Raw genomic sequence first — 23,700 nt, 5'->3', positions numbered from 1 at the left:
GTTAAAATGGTAAATTGGTCAGGATTAAATTGATCAGCAGCAATTTTGATAATCAAGTAATAGTAAATAGTAGAAGTCACTTCTTTGCAGAAAATGTCTAGTTTCAAATGCTGCTTTTCACTTGTTTTTTCTGCCATTTGAATATGTCAACTTGGGATTTAGGAAATTTGGTATTTTCTGCCATTGATAGCCTAAACAATTAATCAGTTAATTGAATTATTATTGAAAATAAAAATAATAATATCTGCTAGAAAATAGTGGGAAATGCCCAGCATGATGTCTTTAAATGTCTTATTTTGTCAGACTAACAGTCCAAAGTGCAACAATGTCAGATTTATAATAACAAACACAGAAAATAAAAGAGTTGCAGATTAATATTCTGACAACCAGTAAAAAATTGTCTCTGCTCTGGATTATGTATCAACCTGCAAATATGTAAATAATATGAATATTCACCCACAGAAGAATCATTTGATGCTGCCCTTTCTGTTAAATACCCTCATCTCTGCCAGAAAAATCCCCTTATGTGTGATTTGTGTGAAAAGTGCTGGAGGAGAACGTAAATCCACCCTCACAACTGTCACCAACACACATTACTTCTCTTCCAAACTACTTCTAGCACAGCTGAACGGTCCATGCGAGATATCAAATAATTTTGAACTGTGCTAACATCAGGGGTAAACTTGGCCGTGAAAATACTCGCCCAGCTCCCATAAGACTACTAGACCAGCCAATTCTCATTCAGCACACAGCAGATCACATCTGGGTGCTCTTAATGTGTGTTAAAGGGGCCTGCATCCTCCTTAATCAGTTCACTTAAACGACGACAACACACAGCATAACGCTTTATTGGCTGTTAGTTTGGTGTGTGGTTTGGAGATGCTTCTGTCATGCACATTATCTCCTTCAAGTGTGTTCTTTTTCTTTTAACACGGAAATGTATAATCCACTTTGTACTTTTCTTGTTTTTTTTTTTTTTATTTTCCGTTTTCTCTTTTTTAATGGAGGTGTCTAGTCACATACAGGTCTTAGCAAGAAAGAAAGTTCGAGAAATCCAAGCTGCCATTAAGGTACGTCTGGCTTTGCCCAGTTGCAGGGGGCTTTTCATTGCCATGGTTACAGGCTCTTCCTTTGTTTTCCTCCCCTCCCCTACCCTGCAGGTGTCTAGTCACATTCAGGTTCTTGCCAGAAGGAAATCTCGTGAGTTTCATTCCAAGCTAAAGGTATGCGCTTTTCTGCTTTTGGGCTTGTTGGTTGCTGTGCTTCTTAACTTCCTGTTTCCCGTGGTGACAGAGTGAATGCCTGGTGCTCTGACTCCCCGTAACCCAAATCCTCTGCTGACTGAAATCTGTTCACACACACACACACACACACACACACACACACACACACACACACACACACACACACACACACACACACACACACACACACACACACACACACACACCTTCTCAGTCCATCCCTCACCCGTACTCAGACATGCTGTCACTGTCCTGTCTACTTTCATTTACATTTATTCACTTTTCTCTTTACTTTTCATGATGGACCTTTGCTTTGAGAGCAGCTGCTCATCATTTCCATGACTAAAATAATAATAAAAATAACAATAAAATCAATTAACATGAAGCATGCCAAAGAAAAAATTCCACTACTAGCTCTTTTTTAATTATAAAACAGCCTGACAGTATTGGATTTTTGAGTCCCATACTGATATTGAGGGTTTAAAAAAATGAACATATATTGGCCAATAATGTGCAAAAAATATTCAAGTTTTTTAAAGAAGTTTACAGTATGTACTGGGCTAAATGCTAACATCAGCATGCTAACACGCCCACAATAACAATGATAATATACTAATGTTAAGCAGGTATAATGTTTACCATGTTAACGGTCTCAGTTTTGTGTGTTAGCATGCTAACATTTGTTAAATAATACTAAACATTAAGTACAGATGAAGTTAAGCAGATATTTGGTCATCAACCAAAGTACTGGACAAATTGATATTTTGACCTGATAGATAAGAAGTCAGGAGATCGCCAAAGTAATTACAATTCTCTGCAGGGAATCATGAAGGTGTGGACCAAATTTCAGAACAATCAATAAAACATCAATAGCTGTTGAGAATATTTATCTCTCAAACCACAAAGGTAAACCTCATAGTGGTCCTAGAGGACAGGTCACATGGATCACTCAAGTCAATTGGGTTCATCCTGTGGGAAATGTGAATGTTTGTACCAAATTTCATAGCAATCTGTTTAAAATGTGATATTTCAGTCTAAAGTGGTGGACTGACTGACTGACTGACTTGCTGCCAGCTTGGCCCTTTGGTAGAGAAAACTACTTCTAAATAACATCCAAAATATTCTTTCTGCAATTTCTTGTTCCCTACTGGCTTACATGTACACCAATACCAGACATGAGTGAATACCAATAACCAATAACACCAATAAAGTGGCCCTGTATATTTGCAATAATTTAGAAAAAACAAAATCAGAGTGCGCAAATGTCAGGAAGCATGCTGGCATTGGCTGTTGGTGAGTGGCTGAGAGCTGAGGTCCGAGGAAATCGGACTGATGGTGGCTGGCTGCTTTCTGAAATGCCCTCTCTGCTCTCTTTTTCCTCCCTTCAATCAGTTTATAACTCAGTCTCACAGTGCCATGGCTGTCGGCCACCTTCCTTCCTCCTAGTTCAGATGTCATTTCAGAGCGTTCTTGTCAGTTATTTCAGCAATAGTGAAATCTGTTAAAATCACTGAAGAAAGCTTTTCAGAATGACAGATTAAAATGGGAGAAAAGCATTGTGAAAGAAGTAATCTTGTATAATATTGACCTGTAATTTGAGGTATTTTATGAAGTAATGCTTGTATATCAAAGGACACTCTGCCCATGTGCCATTTTCTTCTTTTCTTGGGGAGCCGACTATAGGTTTTGACTTTCACACTTTTGCTCGACTCCCAGTATTCAACATGAATTAATGACCCCTCATTAATCTGTGAGAGAGAGAGTGTGTGTGTGTGTGTGTGTGTGTGTGTGTGTGTGTGTGTGTGTGTGTGTGTGTGTGTGTGTGTTGAGAAACAGAACGAGTCAGATAGGCAGCTAGCCACATGAATGCCTGGTCTTTCAAGGGCACAGGCGGCTGTCTGAAGAAAAACAGACAGCTTTTGTATGAATCCCTGTCTTTTCTCATTTAAAGCAAATTGGAGTTCAGGGGCAAAGAGAAATACAAGTGTGCCCTTCATTTAAGGGGGCATCAATGAAAACCTGCTGTTTCTGGTCTTGTCTTTGGCATTTCAGTGAAAGAACAGTCATTGTGTTACTTATTAATTGTAGAGAGCAAGACCCCCCGAGACTGAGGATAATTTGTAAATACATATTTCATAATCCTTTTGTTATTCAGTGTTCATTACTTGTCTGTGATGTGTGAAGAACGCTTGTTATTCTCAAAGTATTTTTTTTGCCGATGTTGGGACTTGTAACGCTAAGACCTTTTCATGCATAGCTCAGACTTTAACCGTTTTATTAATATTGAATTACTGAGTAAATGTATCACAAATGTACAATAAAACCATGTTTGTTTGCATTTAGGTTACAAGTATGGTAAGTATTTATTTTCTGTTTGTGACACTGTTTCTGCCTTTATTAGGGGCTGCCTCGTCCTTCAGCTGCTAGTTTTGCATTTTTGCTCTTGCCATAGTGACACAATAGCTGCTGCCCAGTGTTTTCCCAGTTTATCCGTGTCTCTTTGTCATCATACTATCATACTGTAGCTTGACTCTGCTCCACCAGCATCTATTGCCAGCATGCGTACCTTTTAGCTTCTGCCACCAGTGAGTGTGCATGGGTTTGCTCGTGCGTGTGGGTTGCCCAAGTGTGCACTCTGATACAGTGTTTACACTGAATTTAGCGGGTTCAGTATGACTTTGCTAATGCAAATTAACAAATGACTTTGTCCAAAACAACATACGTGTAGTGCGCTTCTGCAGGCTTTTGTAGTTACTGTATTACTATTACTGCTCCATCAATTAAGCATTGCCATTCACAACTAATGTAGATATATGGTGATCATTTAAAAACCTCTTGTCCAAAGATTAAAGAAAAGGAACTACCAGTAACTAGAGCGATGAAAGACTCTTAACCAAGTGGGATTTATGTCCTTCAGTTTTACTTGAGAAATTCTTCACAATGTTTAGATGTGTTTTGACAAACGCAGCCTTGATAGAAGTGCTGCTGCATGAGTATTTTAGTGGTAGAATAGTCAACAAGCAAACTTTCATTTAAGTGCATACCTCTGCCAACCATTGTATATTGGAATTCAATTGCCATTGTTTGACACATTCCTTTATAAAAGCCTACACTTAAATAGCAACGTAGATGCATCTTCTTTTAAACTGCTTGCTGTTTACTGTTGTGAGAGAGGTCAGTGGTGCTTTCAGTGTGTTGTTTGGAGTCTGGTTGTTGCTACCTCTGCAACATGTCCCACCTCCCCCCTTCTGTGTGAGTTCTAAGCCTTTTGTGGCTGCTGTTAAAGGACCAAGCAGTGAAGGACAAAGCGCTCCAGAGCATGGCCTCCATGTCCTCGGCTCAGATCGTCTCTGCCACGGCTATTCACAACAAGCTGGGACTGCCAGGCATCCCGCGCCCAGCCTTCCCTGGAGCAGGGGTAAGACCCTCATCAGCACCCCACTATTGATCCGTCCTGTCCAGCTTCACTCAGTGCAGCCATGGGGACAACCACGCCGACACCCTGGCCAAATCACATTACACACCACAGCTTTGCACAACTGCCCCTATCAGATAAGCACATGATCAAAAGGAGTGGTAGATAACCTCGTCCACATGGAGCTAAGAGACATTTTGATCTTGTTGCTAACAGCTGCTCACAATTGGATGTTCTTTGTTGTCTGTTTATCTAGTTATGGCAGGGCATGATATCGACTGGTCAGCCAGGATCCTCACAAGAGTAAGTATCATACTTTGGTGTCAGAAAAGAGAACTCACACTGTCTTCAAGTAATAAATTCAATATATTGTGCTATGGAATTTTTTTTTTTTCTAACAAGTCTGTCATTTTCCGTTCCAGTATAAAGCCTTTCACCCAGCAAGCCTATCCCATCCAGCCAGCAGTCACAACAGCCATTTCAAGTGAGAATTACCTTTTTTAAAAAACTTTCAAGGCAAAATGAGCCCAAACTGTACATCACACTGAAGCTAAAAATATTTAAATCCATCTCCACCCTAACATCTTTGTCATACAAAGAGCCAAACACAAACAAGTGCCAGCTGTTTATTGTGTTCAAGCTCACTCCATTTCCTCGTGTGCATTTTCCTGCTTGGTATAAAGCATTTCAAGCTCCTCAGCTGTTAAATCTATTCTTTAATCTTACTGTGAGAATTGGCAGTTTGTCTCTTTGTAAAACAAATATGTTGAATAGAGAGAGGTGAAAATGCTTTGGAGATGGCCACAACAATAAAAGGTGGTTTTGATACTTTGGACCTTCCTCCTACATTTCCCCCAGAGCACCTTTGTGCAGTGAAGCTCCAGGAGGGAGGATGAAAGTTAATGTTGGGTTTTGAGGATCTGGTTTCTGGTTTCTGGAATCAATTTCAGTAACAACAGTTTTTAATCAGTTAAGTTTTTTTTTTTTTTTTTTTTTTTTTCATTAACAGCTACAGTTTATTTTTAGCACTTTCAAGCACTTAATGCTGCTCAAATTCGGAATCAACTGCAGGAAAATCTTCTTTCTCTCAGAACTTGCCATAAAAATGAAAAGAAAATCCAATGTCCAATTCACAGTCATGCACAGACAGCTGATTTATTCTTACCCATGTTAAGGTTTTATGATTTAGGACTGATTGTAACTCAATGAGAAATCATCTATTTTTATATCTGAAACCAATCTTTTGGCTGTTGATCAAGAATTCAGAGACATGCGATGTCATTGTATCAAATAAATCAAAAGACTATTCTTCATTACACTAGAACATAAATGGGATAAAAAATGTTAAAATAACTTTTGGAATTTTTTTTTACATTTTTTTATTTTTCCCAGTTTCAGTTTGTTATTTCTTGCCCCACACATTTTAGAAATAAGAAAATATGAATGAATCAATACTTGTTGTGATGACAATCCAATATGTTTATGTTTGTTATTGCTATGCTATGGCGCACAGCTGTAATTTGCCCATAAATAAGTGGAAATAATGACAGCTGTTGCCAGTAACAACACCAGGACAACATAAACAAACCTGACTTGCAACAGATGTCCCTGAAACCTCAAAACAATATCTCGAACATGACATCACAAGTTTTTTGTTACAGTGTCTTAAAAATGAACGTGTCCATGCTGCACTGTAAAACAACCCACAGACAGGATGGATCTTTTATTACTGTGGTGTTACTGCAGGTTACGAGCCCACAGCAGCTCCAGCTCCCACGGCACCCGCATGGCAGGGCCGCTCCATCGGTACATCTAAACTCCGATTGGTGGAGTTCTCCGCCTTCCTAGAGCAACAGAGAGACCCAGACTCAGTGAGTGGAGCATTATCCTAAAGCATGAAATATCAGTATCTCATGGCGTTCATTCCCACCTCTTATCACCCAGTCCTTTCCTCTATGAATACACTGGGACATTTCCAAGGCACAGAGTCAGCTGAGAGGAGGCCAACACAAGCTGAGAGGGGAGAAGCCTGGCCTGTAGGGACAAACAGCATGAAAACCTGCAGAAATAATGAGAGACTGTATATTAATCAGTTCCTTAAAAGGCATGCCAAGACTGTATTTCCACAGGCTCCCCGAGTGTGAGTTGACTAATCAGCGGCTTCAAGGCTCTGTCTCACACTTCTTGTTTGCTCTGGAAGTTTTTTTTTTAATGTTTGTCCACATTTTCCTCTGCACTTTCTTTTGGTATTAATACAGCATGACAACAGCCATTAATCTTACATTCAGCTTAATGCTTGAAATTGTCACATTTGCCCTAAAGGCTACATGCTGGAGAGGCTACTCTGTGAGCTTTTAAACTGAAGTGCAGCACCACATAACGGGGTTTCATACAGTCACCACGAGTTCAGCAAACCTCTGAAAACCAAATGTTATTCTCTTTTTTTGCTGCTTCTCTCTCTGCTTCTCTGCTCTGCATCATGGATTTGAGGTTTAACAGCTATCATTTTTATTCACTTTGTAAAACCAAATCCATATATTCTCAGTTTGGAATAGAGCAAACCTATAAATATGTTTTTTTGTTTTGTTTTGGGTTTTTTTTTTTACAGCAAAACACTCACTTTTCAGTCCATATTGTCAGTTTAGCTTGACTGTGCTTGCCATTGGTGCAGAAATACAGCATTTCATGTTAATTATGCTCATCTAGTGTTTGAGAAAATAACTAATTTACCATTGCCTAGTTTAATATTTGATTCAATATTAGTCAGAATTTGTGATTTCACAGCTTTCTTGCCTATAATAAAGTCAAAACTTCAGCTGGTAGAATTTGGGTGAGGCAGTCTGGCATTCCCAGCTTGGTTTAATACAAATGAGGGGATCAGTTTGTTTTTGGCTTTAGTGGAGCAGAATGTAATGCTACCTAATTTGTACATCATAAAATAAAAAAGCTCTCTAAAACCATGCAGACAGCCAAATAAAAAGCAATGTTGCATAGGGTTATCTCCCATCATCAGAGTGTGCTGTTACCAATCTAATTCTAACTACCGTCTGCTTATTATGGTGGTTATTTGTCAGAACTGGTTTATTTTATTTCAGTAAACATACTGTGTTTGTGATGCCTGGATATTGGTTTATAATACAACTATATATCTAAATCAAATTGATATAATCTGAAATAGAGCACCATATTTTTTAGGTTTGTTTCTAAGAATATGTATGTACTCTTTTTTTTTTCAGTACAACAAGCACCTATTTGTACATATTGGACAGACAAATCATTCCTACAGTGACGCCCTGCTAGAGTCGGTGGACATTCGTCAGATTTACGACAAATTCCCAGAGAAGAAAGGAGGGCTGAAGGAGCTGTATGGAAAAGGTCCCCAGAATTCCTTCTTCCTCATAAAATTCTGGGTGAGTAGGATTTGCTGCAGCTTGATTGTATTTTCCATGCATCAGTCTTAATATCATTGTGAATCCTGTTCAGTAAGGGTCTGTTCAGGTTCATCTTTAGTGATTGGCTGTAATCAGTCTACACAGAGAAGACTGCTCTCTTAATGTTTGCAGATTGCACTCTGCTGTGTTTGGACTTGCATAGCAGGAGAGCTTTTGATCAAAGCACTCGCTAATTCAATGTAATATCTCCAAACAATGGAGTGACCTGGTTGCACTCCTAATGGCTGTTTAAACATTGCATGTATTTCCTCCCTGATGCAAAATGCTAACTAGCGGCAGCCAACAAAGTAGGACCGTATGCACTTGGACCAAGTCCCCTCAAATTCCTTTTGAAGTGACCGGCCAATCTAAATTTCAAATGAAAGACAGAATCTGCACAATAATGAATGTATAACTGCTTTGCTTAATGAAGGAGGAGAATGTTGTAGGAGGATGTCTCCTCTTTTTGTATCCATAATGAACAGGATGTTGAGGGCATAGAAAGGCTGCCCTCCAGGAGCAGACCCGTTCAACCTTGTAAATCAGTAACTTCATTTAATCCTCTTTAGAATCTTCATTCTAATATGGACACATTAACATGCGTATTCAGATGTGGCTGGGATCCTCTAATTTGATATGTGATGTACAGGCTTAATCTCGACGGCTCTTGACCAGTGACAAAGAAATTCTTAATGTAGAGTTACAGCTGCCACGTTTAAACTTGATTCTGTCTTCTGATACAAGGTTAGGCACAGACATGTGTCTCAGTTCCACAGAATACACTGTATATACAACTGTACACTGTATGTACTATACATACTGTACAATAAATGCCATTGGCAGTTACACCTAAAGCTTCTACAATGGATATTTTTATAGTGGCAATGTATTAAATATTACCTTGATTTAATTTGCTAATGTGAACAATATATTACCCTAGAAAAGCTTAATAAATACAACAGAGCTATGCTATGAAAAGGTACATTTTTCCAGTGTCTTTGACAATGTGCTCAAATAATAAAGTTCTAGGAAGCAGTGAGAGAGTGTATCCAGGACATATTATCCATACAAATACCTCTAGACCCACAGTTTTTCATACAAGGTTTAAATCCTGCTAATGACAAAAATGGTAATAATAATAATTGTTATTTTTATAGCACCTTTCATGCAATAAATACAGCTCAAAGAACATAAAAACAGGTCTAATAAATGAATGTAAGAAAAGAGAATAAGTTAAGATGGAAAATAAAACCACTGACTAATAGTAATAAGATAAAGTTTAAAACAGTTCACAGAATGCATAAATCAAGATAAGTACAACATTTTAAGATGTGCGGCTGCACGGTGGCGCAGCAGGTAGTGTGTGTGCTTCACAGCAAGAAGGTTGCAGGTTCAATTCCCGGGTTGAGCCTTTCTGTGTGAAGTTTGCATGTTCTTCCCGTGCATGCGTGGGTTTTCTCCAGGCACTCCGGCTTCCTCCCACAGACCAAAGACATGCTCATTAGGTTGATTGGTGACTCTAAATTGCCCCTAGGTGTGAGTGTGAGTGTGAATGGTATGTGTATGTGCCCTGCGATCGGCTGGTGACCGGTCCAGGGTGTACCCCGCCTCTCGCCCGTTGACAGCCGAGATCCCGAAAGGGATAAGCGGCATAGAAAATGGATGGATGGATGGATTTTAAGATGTACAGCTATGTAAGTGCGAGGCAAAGCACAAAAATTTTAAGTCTTTATGAGGAAAGTACATATCACGCTAAAGTGAAAAGAGATGTTTTTAGCTTTCTCTTAAAAATATTTCGTGAACTGGCTGCCCTGATATCTATAGGTAGTGTGTTCCAGAGCTTTGGGGCTTAACTAACAAACGCTGCATCACTGATTTTCTTTCGGCTGTTGCTGGAAACCTCCAATAAACCAGCAGCAGATGATTGCAGTGCTCTGGCAAGTAGTGAACAAGGGATTTAGAAATGGGATAGGGTTAATGTTTTGTTAAAATCAATAAAGATTGGAAAATTACTTTGATTATTAATGTCAAATGTGTCCTGTATCATGCATCAAATGAAGATGTGATAATATTAAAGGGTTCACTTGTAGATTCATACGTTTCAGTTCATGTTTTTTTATCTGCCAGGCCCACAGTTTAACTGATTCAGTTCACTCTCGCCATTGTCATAGCGTCATTCACCTCAGCAGCAAACAGCAGACAGGCAGAGTGAGTGACTAACTGGTGCATTTAGCAGCTAAAGAGTCAGATATTTCCCCCAGGAGCTGGTGGAGACCACAACTGAGCTAAAAGGAGACAATGAGACAACTCCAAAAAAGCTAACGCTCATGCCACATCAACTTAAAAGGTGATGACATATCAGTGTTGTGTTCACTGCCCCAAAAGGCCAAAACAAATCAGTTATTGCAGGTTCAACAAAGTTATCTGTTTTTACATGGTTCTGTGTATTGTTTATTCCCGTAAACCTTAAACGCATTAATCTTCACAGAAGGCCCTGTTTTTCTCTGGCTTCCAGGCTGACTTGAACTGCAACATCCAGGATGACACTGGATCTTTCTACGGAGTCACTAGTCAGTACGAGAGCTCAGAGAACATGACCATCACATGTTCAACGAAGGTCTGCTCCTTTGGGAAGCAGGTGGTCGAGAAAGTTGAGGTATGAGGTCTTTCCATCCTGTGAGTGTGAGCAAGTCGCTGCTGAGTTTTGCCCTTAATCTCCTACTTTCATAAATAATTTGCTCTTTTTTTCCTCAGACTGAATATGCACGGTTTGAGAACGGACGCTTTGTCTACCGGATAAGCCGGTCTCCCATGTGTGAATACATGATCAACTTCATCCATAAGCTAAAACATCTGCCAGAGAAATATATGATGAACAGCGTGCTGGAGAACTTCACGATCTTATTGGTAATCACCTCACTGACCTGAGTGGCCGAGAGCCCTCTCCCGGACTCTCATTCTTCTTCTTCTCTTTACCGTCAGGGTGTGTTGGTGGCTCCAGCTGGCTTTATTAAAAAAAAAGAAAGGTGTGGGGGGTTGACAGGGTCTTCAGATGACTTCCTCTCATTGGTCCTACATTGCTCTCATTCCACAGGGGATGAAACACAGTGTGCGGAGCCTCATTATCTGCAGGGGAAAAGGGAGGATAAGAGGGGGCAGGAACCCCTGTTATTAGCCATCACATGGGGTCTTAAGGGGTCTTTCACCGCAAAGAGAAAGCAAAAACAAATACAGGCATATGTGGGGTTTTGCACGCAAAATAGCAACCGGGGCGCAAGAGCATCTTAAGGCTAAGATTATCATAAAATCCATCTTATAAATATTTTTAAGCTTAACAAGTGTCCCAAAAGCATCATGAGATGCTTTTAGAAATGATTGTGGATCAGTGAGTGCCTGCTTCCTGTTCGAAGGGGGCAAACGGTGTCTTAAGAAGCTCGGAAAGCTGCAGGAGGAACTGACAATAACACATTTAGGTCAAGTTTTAAACTGCGTCTGAACTTTCATCCTGACTGTCCAAGGTGATGTTTAGATTTGACAAAACCATAACAACCTAAACTGAACTATAGAGGAAAAAGTAAAGGGAGACGCTACAGATGAAAGAAGTAAATAGCTGCATATTTAATTAGACAATGCATCATCTGCATATTGAAACATCCAATCTAAGAAAACTTATCACACAAAACAATAACTGTCTCAGCTGGGGATGTTTCATGCTGATATCTCTGAGTTAAAACATTTACTCAATTCACCTGAAGTGTCTCCCTGTAAACATTTTTTTTCTGTTTTCTGTTTGTAAAATACGACACTTCCTCTTTACTTATTTTAAAGAGTGCAGCACTTGTCGACTGGAAAGTGACTTTGTCTTCTCTTGCAGGTGGTGACGAATAGGGACACCCAGGAGACATTGCTATGTATGGCGTGTGTGTTTGAAGTTTCAAACAGTGAGCACGGTGCCCAGCATCATATCTACAGACTGGTCAAAGAATGAGAGGCTATGAGCCCCCCCCCCCATCCCCAACCCCCCTTTTCATAGACTTTCCAACCTCAAAACAAGTGGCAGTGCCTCTACCTGAAAGTCACACCTACAATGCTTTTTGGTCATGGTATCGGGTGAAGTCAGTTGTTCAAAATTTGTTTTAATATAAAGTGTCTGTTATTTGACTGCAGCTGTTGATTGCGGTACAGTTGTTTTATGTTTAAATGTGGGAAATCTTGTTTAAAATGCGATGAGTTGGTCTTCGTTGGGTATAAATGTGGCCGTTCTTAAGGAATTTACTAGATTCATTTGGTAAATGGAAATGTGTGTGTCGTCTGTTTCTGCTTTGTCATGTAGACTAAGAAAAAAAAGGATGCTGGCCTTTCTCTCAGCAGCCTGACATGGTCTGTGTAATCTGTTTGAGTGTGTTTTGTATGTCTGTAGTTCATGATTTTGTGAGCATACATATTGTCGACATACAGACGTGCACCCACAGCCAATAGATTTTCCAAAGAAACAAAACTAACACAACACTACAAAGACAGTAGTTGGACGTAAGTGGTCGTGAGTATTGCAAAATTACTGTTATTTCTTTAAAAACAACTCAGCTTTCAGTTGTATATTTATCCCTGTTGAAGCACTCCGAGTCTTAGATACTAACAGAATGAATGCACTGTGAAATTACTGCAGACATTTTGCATCTGCTCCATAAATGTAGATAGTCGCCTGCACCATCACCACCGTTTCCACTCTGCAAATGAGTCTTTTCTCTGTGACAGCTGAGAGGAGACTAATTCGGCTTTTGACAGGTGACAGCAGCTTAAATTGACTTTCATCATGTCCAGAAGCAGCTTATTCCCCTTCCTGAGCTGGCCTTAGTGATGCTTACTTTTGTCCCCTGGTAGATCCGTGGTTTTAGAACAACAGCGTAAATAATCATAACACTACACTACTTGCAGACCGCAGGCTTTGGTCTATATGCCCCCCCCCCCCCGGGCTCGATGTGTAAAAACTCAAGCCAGAGTGTTGCTGCCTTCACACTACGTTCACATGTTTCTGTGGCCTATACTGATCCCCAGCCTTAAACATGTTATAGCTGTGTGAACTCCCAAAAGATGCCACTAAAACTGTGATCTCTACATGGGAAGACTATTTATACATTTGCTTTGTGTAAGAACTTCACAATATTATCTGCCAAAGTGTAGATGTACAGTGCCTTAGAATATACTCTAACTTTACCCTTTGCTTTGTTTTAAGTCTAAAATCAGTTCTGTGGATGAAACAGGCAAAAATGACTCACCGGTATGTTACTTGGTACATCTCCACATCTGAGAAATCATGTTTCTTGTAATTGGTACACTCCTAGAAATAAAGCTTTTGTTGTTGTTAAGCGGCAGTACTCCTCCGTTAAATTATCTCAACAGTACCACTTACAATACAGGTTTTATTTTTATGTCCTACAACATCGGCCTTTTTCAAAGAGTGTACTATAAACAGACTGACTGCCTTTCCTGTTGTACAAGACCAAAAAATACAGAGATTCAGTCAATCTTTTGTCATGTCCTGCATGGTAGCAAGGAAGTGCCTTTGGTTTAAAATTTCCAGCTTCAAAAAGAGAAACAGAAATTAAAAATGAAATGTTGCTAGACCAAAAATGAGACGCAAGTGAAACCAATCACCACATTGCCTTTTCAAAGGGTTGTAATGACAACAGGGGAAAGCTGGTTACTGGTAAAATAAAGAAATGATATATTACATTTTTTTTACATTAGAAATTGATTTCACAAATGATGTATTTGATCAAAACCTACGTCTGTGCTCAAGGTCAAAGACCTGCTGACAACGTTACAGCCGCCGACTGCACGCAGGATGTTAGCTCGTAGAAACGCTGCAGCCGTCTGCTTCGTGCACACTTGCAGGTTCAAGTGTTTTTTTTTTAAAGAAAAAAAAGTTTTTTGGAGACATCATGGTTTCCTCTTTCCCACGACCGCACACTCGCACGATGTGAAAACCACAGAAAACATCACACTTCCACAGTGTTACCGTCAATGATGCAGACGCAGCTGTGATGTCGACGAGGCAGGGACCGACAAGCTTTTATCATTTAGCATCTTTCAGAGGGAAAAGTGAAAGTTTATTTAATAATTATTCTAACAGTTCAAACTGGTTTAATGTGGATAAAACTCAAATTCTTTCCAAAACCTGCTTGAGATATTGTTTCAGGATCTAATTTTTCACAACTGCTTATGTAGACGAGGCCGTAGAGGTTAATACTTTTCACCGTAAGGACCATAGCTACTCGAACATTTACTGTTTCTTACAAAAAAATTATAATCATTCAAAGTATTTTAACCGAAGAAGCTCTAAATAATTGCAGACAATGTCTCTGGTGGATGCAGATAAAGTTCAGTCATTCAGTATTTTGCCACAGTCCTGTGGACACTGTGGAGTTTTAATAGGCTTTTTCTTATGTTTACCCTGTGTATCTGTTCACATTTATTGATTATGTAGATGTTCCTGTTTTCTTATTGTACTTGTATACGGTTGTACTTGGTTTTGTGATGACATTGTCTGTATATTGCAAGCCCAACAAGATGGTAATGATGTTGCTGCTGCACTGCTGGTACATTTTGACATGTCGTTTCAACGCTAAAACTGATGCCCTCCATGGCACGAATGTCTGGTGGACCATTTGAGGAGAAAATGGACACGTTAAAAAACAAATAATAAAAAAAAAAAAATCATCTAAGTTGAGGAATCATGACACAAACATATCAGCAGTTTAGCTCTTGTTATTTGTAATTCTGTCGAAGAGTAGGTACTGGTACCTTTTTGTTTTATGACCATTTTCGGATGGTGGCTTTAAAGTGATTTTTCACATAGCTCACATATAGTTATCATACACACATTTGGGTTTTGTGTGCCGACTTGTTTTTGTAAAAAGGTGCTTTGTACAAAATTCTCTCTTAGCTTTTCTTGGTACAGATGTGTGATATCTTTTCGTATCCATGACAGTAAAAAGTGTTGGAGCAAAGAGAGAAAAGAAGCTCTGTGATGTTTCTGTGTTCTGCATATGGTCTTGTCTTTGCTCCGTAACATTATGATGCCTTCTTGATAATAGTAGATATTTTGTAGCTTTCTAGATACTTTGTATGTATGCAATATTGAAGTTAAATAAATCTGAATTTATTGCCTCCTTTTGTTGTCAGTTTAATTAAACATTTAACATAATTGAAGTATTACAGACATGACTCAGGCACCAACCACTTAACCCTGCAGGAAGCTCAGGTCAACAGCAGATGGAGCCTCTCACTTAATATTTAACTGCCCCCGTCACTGTTCCTCATGTAGGAGAACATTAATGGTCACTGCTGTAGTACCAGAAACCATCACCAGAGGGAGACATTGTTTAATTAAAAGCAAACGCAGTAAGAGTGACTTCCTTTTTGATTGAATTAAGGCGCTAATAATTTAGAAATTGTGGAATTCAGTCATCTAGCTGTGAAAAGCAAACCTTGTAAACTGAAAGCAGTAACAGTTAAGATGATAATACAAGTAATAACAGCCCAAACAACAATTCCTGATCATTTGAACGACAGGTATCAGTATCTGAAATGAGAAATATTAGCCTGTTTTCCTGCTGTACTTACAACAGTTTGTTGGGTTGGGGATGATGTCGGTTTGGAGGGAGTAAACGTTCAGTTGGGAGTTCACATGGTCAACTTGTTTTTAAGCTTATTTTTCATGTCTGCATTATTATGATAGACACAGCTGGAGAGAGAGGGAGGGTGACATGCAGCAAAGGCTGGAACTGAACCCTGGCCGCTGCAGTGAGGATTCAGCCTTGATACACATGTGATCTGGGCTCGTTAGGTGAGCTACTTCTCACGTGTGGGAGCATTGCTCGTTTATCTCAGCCAAAAACAATGTGACCTGAGACACTTGCACTTTGCTGATCTTGTCTTACATGAGAGCACATCAGCTCTGCTGGAGCATCTTTAGAGGAGGCCTGGTGGCTCTCTGAATGATGAAGACTCGTCTCTGTACGGTAGCTAGTCAGCAAGCTTATTGTTAAAAGCCATGTTTCTTCACATTATGAGTTGTTTTCTATTCTGAAATATATTTTCTGTTGATCAATGAACTGTTGATCAATTGAGAGTGGTAAATAATTATTCACAACAAATCTGTGTAACTTAACGACCTTATGAAGTTGCTGACGAGTGCACAAGTTTAGAGTCTTAACGCCACATGACGCACATACAAAAACTGCCAAAGCTCTTCTGCCACAGGTTTGGATAAGAGTAATAGATGTTCATCATAATGTTCCTGGATTTCCTTACAGAATAACAAACCTCCTGCAGGGAGCACTGACAACCCAACAAAACTCCAGGTAAAGTCTGTTTATCAGGCTCTTCACAATGACAGAAGTGAGCAGCGATTTGCTCTCGTTTTACAATCACAGCTCATAAGTTTAAGACTCATAAAGGCTGAAATCTGAAAGCAGTCAATGAGAAAGAAACAGATGATCCACCAAGCATGTTGGATTGTATTTTTGTGTCTCTGACACGCATTACTGTCACTGGCTGCTCTGCAATCAGTCAAAATCCTCATATCAGTCTGAGCTGTCACACAAACACAAGTGTGTTAAATCAAGTCCTTTTTAAAAAGCTGTATATCAGTGTCAGGCCTGCATGTTCTGTTTCTCCAGCTCCATTATTCGATGTTTTACTTGATCTTTGTACTTCCTTTTAAAAGGTGTTGTATAAATAAAGTTTAATCATTATCGTGCTAGCTTGTTAAAGCCTTGGTTAGCATTAGGAATAAATTCCATCCCGGCCTACCCGCATAATATAATTCAAGTGGTATGTACAGCACTTTGGCTGCCTTTGTGGTTTTAAATGTGCTATACAAATAAAGTTGTTGTTGTTGTTGTTGTTGTTGTTGTTGTTGTTGTCTGAAAGAAAACTAGACTCCTGCACCTCCTCTTGGTTGCTTTCAGGTTTTAAAAAATAGAGATGGTGATGGGAGACTTTGGCCAATGACAGGTCATTTCAGAGAGAGGGTGTTCCTATTGGCTGATCTATAAAAAGGCAGATGCGCTTGCACGTCCCTTCGAATGATGAGAGCCTCGCCTTGCAGAGCCAGATTGATCTCAGCATCTGAGGAGGATCCATCTGCAGTCTCACAGACCACCCGACACCTCCTGAGGTCTTTGCCTCAACCTGTTTCCATGGTGTACTGTGTGGCAGGCGTGTCCTGTAGCTGCTGTCTGTCCGGATAGACCAACTTGAAAACTGCAGAAAATCCTGCAACTTGTGATAAATTTCCAACACCTCCCTCACCTTCAACAGTGCATAGAACAAATGGTATAATGGGGCCTTCTTGGATCCACACAGAGGGGAATACGTGTGTGTGTGTGTGTGTGTGTGTGTGTGTGTGTGTGTGTGTGCGTGCGTGCGTGCGTATGTGGTGCACTAGCCTCTCTAACCACTGTCAGATGACATCCCAGCTGCATCTGAAGCCTGGGGCTGGAGCAAACAAATCACTTTAAAGTAGCACAAAACAATATTTCTGACATTTTAATCTCAATTATCTCTCTCTGCCACTTCAGACATTAATACTCAGCTTCAGCACTTTTTCCTGTAATCTTAATCATTATTTTTCTAATGTTTATTTAATGTTTTATATATGTTGTATGGTCCAGAATTTCCTTTTCACATTTTATGGATGCAGTGATAACGCGGTAGCAATAAACCTCCAGCATATCACAGACTGTGGTGGCTGGTGATCAATACTGTCCTGAAGTCATCATGGCTCCAAAACCACACATCACAATATGAAGTCCTCTTGGCTGACACTTGCTGGTGGCAGTCATGTGATCACGACAGTCTGGTGTGGGCGCAGCAAAGCGTTTCCTTGACTTGGCTTCAGGAAAGTGCACAGAGGGACACATGGACCTCCAGCAACTTCCCAGCCGAGCGGGACGCAGCTGCGCTTTTCTCCACACATGCGGATTTAAATCTTTTGCGAGATTGACTTTTTTTCTGATTTTTTATTTATGACAAGTTCACTTTAGCAGCCATTCGTGATGGAGTCGGAGGAAAGTAAGATATCAGTGTGGGTCTGCCGAGAGGAGAAGCTCGTCTTCGGCTTGTCAAAGCGCACAACCTGCGCTGATGTTGTCAAAGTGCTTGTGGAAGAGCAGAAGTCGCAGCACGGCCTCTCCGCGTGCACGCACTCTTACTGCGTGCTGGAGAAATGGAAAGGTTTCCAGAGGATTTTACCCAACAATACCAAGATTTTACGGCTCTGGGTGGCGTGGGGAGAGGAGCAGAGGAACGTGAAGTTTGTGTTGGTGAAAAACGAGGCGTCTTTGGCGAACCACGGAGCCCGGAGCGCAGAGGCACGTGTGGTGCTCAGCAAACACAGCCCGTGTGTTACCAAGGTGAGCGCGCGGTCTCCCGTGGGTGGCATCTCACCGGAGAAACAGCGACGGATTGTGAGGAAAGCTTTCAGAAAGTTGGAGAAGATCAATAATAAAAAGAGGGCGCAAGCGACGCACAGAGACGCCTCCTGTGCGCAAAAGATGGAACGTTTGGCTCATCTTGTGATCTCTCAGGATCATACGATCCGCCAGCAGGTTCAGAGGATCACAGAGCTGGACGCAGAAATCGAAAGGCGCGAGGCAAAGGTGCATTTTGACAGAATTCAAAGACACGGCGTTAATTATGTGCAGGACACGTATTTAGTGGACGCTGCTGTCGCTTCCAGCCGAGAGGGAGACAACCGGAGTTCAGAGGAGGCTGTTGCTAAGTTTGAAGAGTATGTCCGGCGGTGTGAGGAGGTGGCTAGACTACAGGAGGAGCTGGTGGAGCAGGAAGCTCTTATAGACATCATCGCCATGCAGGTGCAGGAGGAGCTGAACCACCGCTGGATGCAGCGGAGGAACGAGGAGCTGAGGAGCAGAGACGCAGAGGGCGCACCGCCCCTCCCCAGCACCGAGGGAGACGCAACGTCAGAAAACGAGCTGCTTTTGGAAAGAGAGAGGATCAGAACACAACTAGATGCGAGTTTGTACATCGGTCTGCGCCTCAACACGGATTTAGAAGCTATTAGGAGCGATTTAGAGATGACCCAGAAGATTTGCGGGGCGAGGGAGAAGGAGATGAGGGATTTGCTGGAGAAAGTGAACACTTTGGACATAACGGAAGGGACGGCCAGTGAGGAGGGACGCAGCCAGCCCGGGGCGGATGATAAGACGGGGATGATGAGCACTTTGGAGAGGAAAAGCGAGTGGGTGGAGCAGGCCAGGGGTCTGTCCAAAGCTCACAGTGTGAACGACGACGACTCAGACACCGGCTTAAGTTCTCTGCACAGTCAGGACTCAGACAGCCAGGCGGTGTGGGAGTCTCTGGTTTAGGATTTTACCAGGAGGAGGGTCGCTCACCTCACATCTTTTTTAAACTAGAAAAAGAAAGAACTTCTACAGTCTCAGGGATCAAAATCACTCTGAAGCAAACAAAAAGTCAGTGTCACATTTCCACATGGATGACAGTGAACTTGGCATCATGACAGTCTCCACATGTTCCTTTACTTTCATCTTACACTGGTTTAAGAGCAACTGCAGTTCGTTTCTGTTGGGGTAATAATCTTATCTATACAACAATAAAAACTCTTTTGCAAACTTGATTTAACTTCTTCCTCTTTTCTCTTTGCAGTGACACTAAAAGCGAAACGTGATTTTGAACACCCTGTGCATGTTTGAATCATGACTGCAGGGTGCAAGACAAGGCAGCAGATCAAAGCATGAAATGTGCCAACATCACACCCTCTGCCATGCTAATGCACACCTCAAAGACAGCAGCCAGGACACAAAGGGTTACTCTGTGAGCAACATCTCAGCCGAGACAATGAGTGATAACCCAAGTCAAAATAATATCTGAAGACCAAACACAGCTCACACAGGTCTGCTCCACATCCTGGACTGGACGTGACCTTTCCCTAACAGATGATAAGAAGTGACATTTTACACTCAGACGGGGAGTTGGGTATTTCACACGAGTCATTCAGAGTTTGGAGATAGCAGCAGACAGCCTCATTTCATCTGCCACACACTTAAAAATAAAAAAAAAGGCCATGTTTGGTCTTTGGTCTCATGTCTGATGAATCCCTGAACAGGCCATCTGACAGGAGGAAGAGGCAGCTTTGGTGGTGGGGTGAAAACAAAATCTTCAAATCCACAAAGCGGGAACAACTCTTATGTAAAGACAATTTTCATTTCAGCTTTGCAATTATGTGCCTGGAGGTTTTGGTCAGACCACTTTATTACTTCACAATCACTTTGCTGTGAGATTAGTTTCCATTTGATGGTACACAGTGATACAATCTGCAGACTGAGGTCAAGAAGAATTTCCCTCCTTCCTTCTCCACTGCCCCTTACTGCTGACGTCCAATGAGCTCTGCGTCACATGGTATTTGTGGTTCATTTGAAGTTATGTTCATCTGTTAACTGTTAATCTCTGCAAGGTTAAGAATTCTGTCTAAGATACTGCTGACCATAGCAGGAAACCAGGCCTTGTGTACTGGTAGTTATCTGAAAGCCCCTTTAAGGCTTCAGTATTCTTCAATAGTCATTATGAAAGTGACACTGTGGCCCAGTGAATATCATTAGCCTCCAAGGACGTTGATACTAAGGATGCACTGATCTCCTGGCCTCATGTTACTTTACAGAAAAAAGACTCCACTGAGTTGAGTGAGTACACACATTGTAAATGTGGGATCAGTGTCAACAATTAAAGTATCGGTACTGGGAGAGAAAAACTTGAATGGGTGCGAGCCTGTGATTAACTTCAAATCCTCACCATACCTCTGGAATTACCGCAGCAGGCTGTCAAATATGTCTGGCTGTATTGTTTTCTTATTGATGTTTATTAGCCCACGTGTACTTGTGTGACAGTATGTGACACCCCTGGACTGGACAAAGAGCTTTCAGCTGAAGAGAAGTCAGAAACTATGATACTACTGCTCATCCCTGAAGTTATTATTTGGCAGAAAGAGTTTCTTAGATCAACGTTAGAGAATGAAAACACACCAAAAACAGCCCGTGAAACAGTATTGAGTTTCCACCGTTGATCAACCCGCCCATGTGCTGCATTATGACTGAATACACAACACAACACAGAAGTATACATTACTGCCTGTGTCCCAGGAACTGTATACCTATTTAATTGAATTATTAAAACCACAGGAAGAACAGAAGATGAGCAAAGTGGTTTCTCAGCAGATACAGTGACACGGCAGAAAAGCAAATGTTAGATAAGGTTTATATCGCATGAAGCGCTGCAGGGTTGATCTTTGCAGACCGACCCGGACAGTAGCATCGCTCTGGCTCCCAGTGGGAGTTTTCCATTTTGGATGTTCTCAGAAAATAAACTCTTATGATTTTTGAAGAGTAAACGCAATCACCTCAAGTAAAAAGCTACTGTTGGGCTAAACATCAACAACTGATTTGATATAATATCATATCAGGCAATAAATACAATACATACAACATACATACAATATTATTGTACACCAAAATGTGGAAATCTCTATAGGTTGTGTTAACCACAGACCTTTTTTTCAGGCATCTAACCAAAAATCTGTTAAAAAAAAAATAAAATAAATAAATATGCGTAAACGCTAAAATCATGTCTCCTGATGTGTTTTCTGCTTTCAGATCTCTTTGTTCTATGTTTGATGTCCCAACATGCTGACACAGGTATATTAGTGAAAGGAAGAATTGTGTCCAAAAGCTCTACAGAGCATCATCCTCTGCTTCCTTTCACTGGACAGTGCAGTGCACGTTTGTGATGGTGCACAATGTTTGTTGAAACTCAAATGTGTTGAAATGCCATAAACCTTTTGGCAAAGAGCTGGAGCCTTGCTAGGCTGCTGCAGTGCAGCAGAGGGTTGTTTTGTGAGCATGCTGCAGGCTGCTTATGTTAACTGTTGTGTCTACATCTGCTGATCTTCAGTGGCTGTGATGTGTCACAGTGTGTGTGTGCAGTTAAGTTGTTTTAGTCAGCTGAGGTCCTGGAGAGAGCTTCCTTTAAAAAAAAAAAAAAAAAGGACAAAAAAGAAAATGATCTGAGTGCAGACAAGATGTGTCTTACAGGGAAGAGACTGAGGGACGTGAGTTTTGGACAAATGCACAGTCCACAGCAGCGGGACAAGAGAACTGAACATGTCATGGATTTGGACTCCAATTCACAATTATGGATACATCTGCTGAATACATTCTCAGTTAATAGTTTTACATGCAAAATGTAAATTCTGAGAGAATGAGAAAAGGAAACTCGTGCAGGAATGTTTGGCATTATGTCCTCAAACAGCAGATTAGGTCGTTTGGGTTATTGTACGTGAGTTATGTAAATGAAGTCGTGCACGTCAGTTAAGGACGTTACAGAAGTTAACTTACATATGTTAGTTAAAAAAGGTCTATGTTTGACCTGACCCTCGCTCTAAAGGTTGCCTCTTACCAATAATAAATATGGATCATTATAGGATGATTGCGTGGGCGCCCTATATGGCCGTGTTTTGGGTATGAATTCCTGCTTGAAAAGTGCCTGAAACAATCAATTTATAAGAAAAATGGATGCAGATTAATTAACTATCAATCGATTAACCGACTTATCGTTTCATCTCGATTATGCATTGCAGACATTTCCTGGGGGCCACTGATGTTCCAGGTTCCTCTCAATGAAGATACATTCATAAAAAAACTGTGGGTAAAGCGAGTGGCTACACTCATTAGGACCGAGAGGAGAATACACACAGTGTGACTAAGTTTTTTTCAAATTAAAATCCCAGTTTCTCTAAACACACAATACTGAGAATTAACCTCTGCAAGAGTAAAGCTCACACATGACATGGACCATTTTGTTGTGCATTGTTTGTTCAGAAAGGACACAGATATTATCCATAACTCACAGACCAGCCTGCTGTGTTAATCCACCACCAGAGCCGCAGATGTGACCTGCAGAAACCCAACAGCTCCTCACAGCAGGAACCACATCGCTCCCACCAAGGCGAGGTGCATGTCTGCTTCCTGTCAGCAGCTGCTCACCACCTACTGTCAAACTTCTCCGCTCTTCAGATCAAACAAAGGTAGATCTAATCACTTCTGACAAGTAATTAGAAAGATTTTGCCGCAGCCAGCAACCGTTTTACTGTCTGCTAGATGAAGACGTCAAAAGAGAAACACACATTTCTGGTTGGAAGGCAAAACGCGCTTTTGAGAGTGTGCAAATACTGCACCACTGACTATTTCAGGGTGATTTAACACATGACCGAGGCAGCTGTGAATCAGAGCATGCATGACAGCGTGTAAATGGGAATATTAGCAGAATATTCATTTTCATTAGTGGGAATATTGTCTTTTTCAGAAAAGGGCAAAAAATGTAATATTTCATGCATGTAAACAAAGTCCCTCACACAACGCATCCTGCAGCCTCCAACCACGACTTCAACCAATGCAACTCGATGCTACAACCGAATTCACACACAAAAACACACACGCAGACACATGTACAAGTCACCTTAAGTGTCTTTGTTCTTTGAATTTAGGACGGCATCATCGTCAAACAAGGGGAA

At 40.9% G+C, this 23,700-nt stretch overlaps 2 protein-coding genes across 7 annotated transcripts in view; both read left to right on the top strand.

Moving 5' to 3' along the window:
* Positions 1-15,262, top strand: part of tead1b (TEA domain family member 1b) — a 49,209-nt gene extending 33,947 nt beyond the window's left edge. Inside the window, exons 5-15 of one of the 6 annotated variants that reach the window (XM_070958696.1) lie at positions 1,008-1,070; positions 1,161-1,223; positions 3,588-3,599; positions 4,531-4,662; positions 4,916-4,962; positions 5,082-5,143; positions 6,406-6,530; positions 7,896-8,069; positions 10,606-10,746; positions 10,845-10,997; positions 11,965-15,262. In XM_070958696.1, coding sequence (XP_070814797.1) covers positions 1,008-1,070; positions 1,161-1,223; positions 3,588-3,599; positions 4,531-4,662; positions 4,916-4,962; positions 5,082-5,143; positions 6,406-6,530; positions 7,896-8,069; positions 10,606-10,746; positions 10,845-10,997; positions 11,965-12,078 — 1,086 coding nt within the window. In that variant the 3' untranslated portion in view covers positions 12,079-15,262. Of the gene's footprint in view, positions 1-1,007; positions 1,224-3,587; positions 3,600-4,530; positions 4,663-4,915; positions 4,963-5,081; positions 5,144-6,405; positions 6,531-7,895; positions 8,070-10,605; positions 10,747-10,844; positions 10,998-11,964 lie in introns of all 6 variants that reach the window. The other 5 variants (XM_070958705.1, XM_070958714.1, XM_070958679.1 and 2 more) reach the window with 5 other exon arrangements.
* A 2,892-nt stretch (positions 15,263-18,154) lies between these two features.
* rassf10b (Ras association domain family member 10b) lies at positions 18,155-19,576 on the top strand. Its single transcript, XM_070967683.1, has one exon. The coding sequence runs from the start codon at positions 18,155-18,157 to the stop codon at positions 19,484-19,486; it is 1,332 nt and encodes a 443-aa protein (XP_070823784.1). The 3' UTR covers positions 19,487-19,576.
* Positions 19,577-23,700: the final 4,124 nt, after the last annotated feature.

Source organism: Chaetodon trifascialis, chromosome 1 (assembly GCF_039877785.1).
Source record: "Chaetodon trifascialis isolate fChaTrf1 chromosome 1, fChaTrf1.hap1, whole genome shotgun sequence".
Taxonomy (NCBI): Eukaryota; Metazoa; Chordata; class Actinopteri; order Chaetodontiformes; family Chaetodontidae; genus Chaetodon; species Chaetodon trifascialis.
The sequence above is the reverse complement of the archived record's forward strand: the minus strand, read 5'-3'. Positions and strand labels throughout refer to the sequence as shown.

What these genes read in the sequence shown, in the direction of transcription:
- rassf10b (XM_070967683.1), top strand. Translation starts at nt 18,155, where the DNA reads ATGGAGTCGGAGGAAAGTAAGATATCAGTGTGGGTCTGCCGAGAGGAG.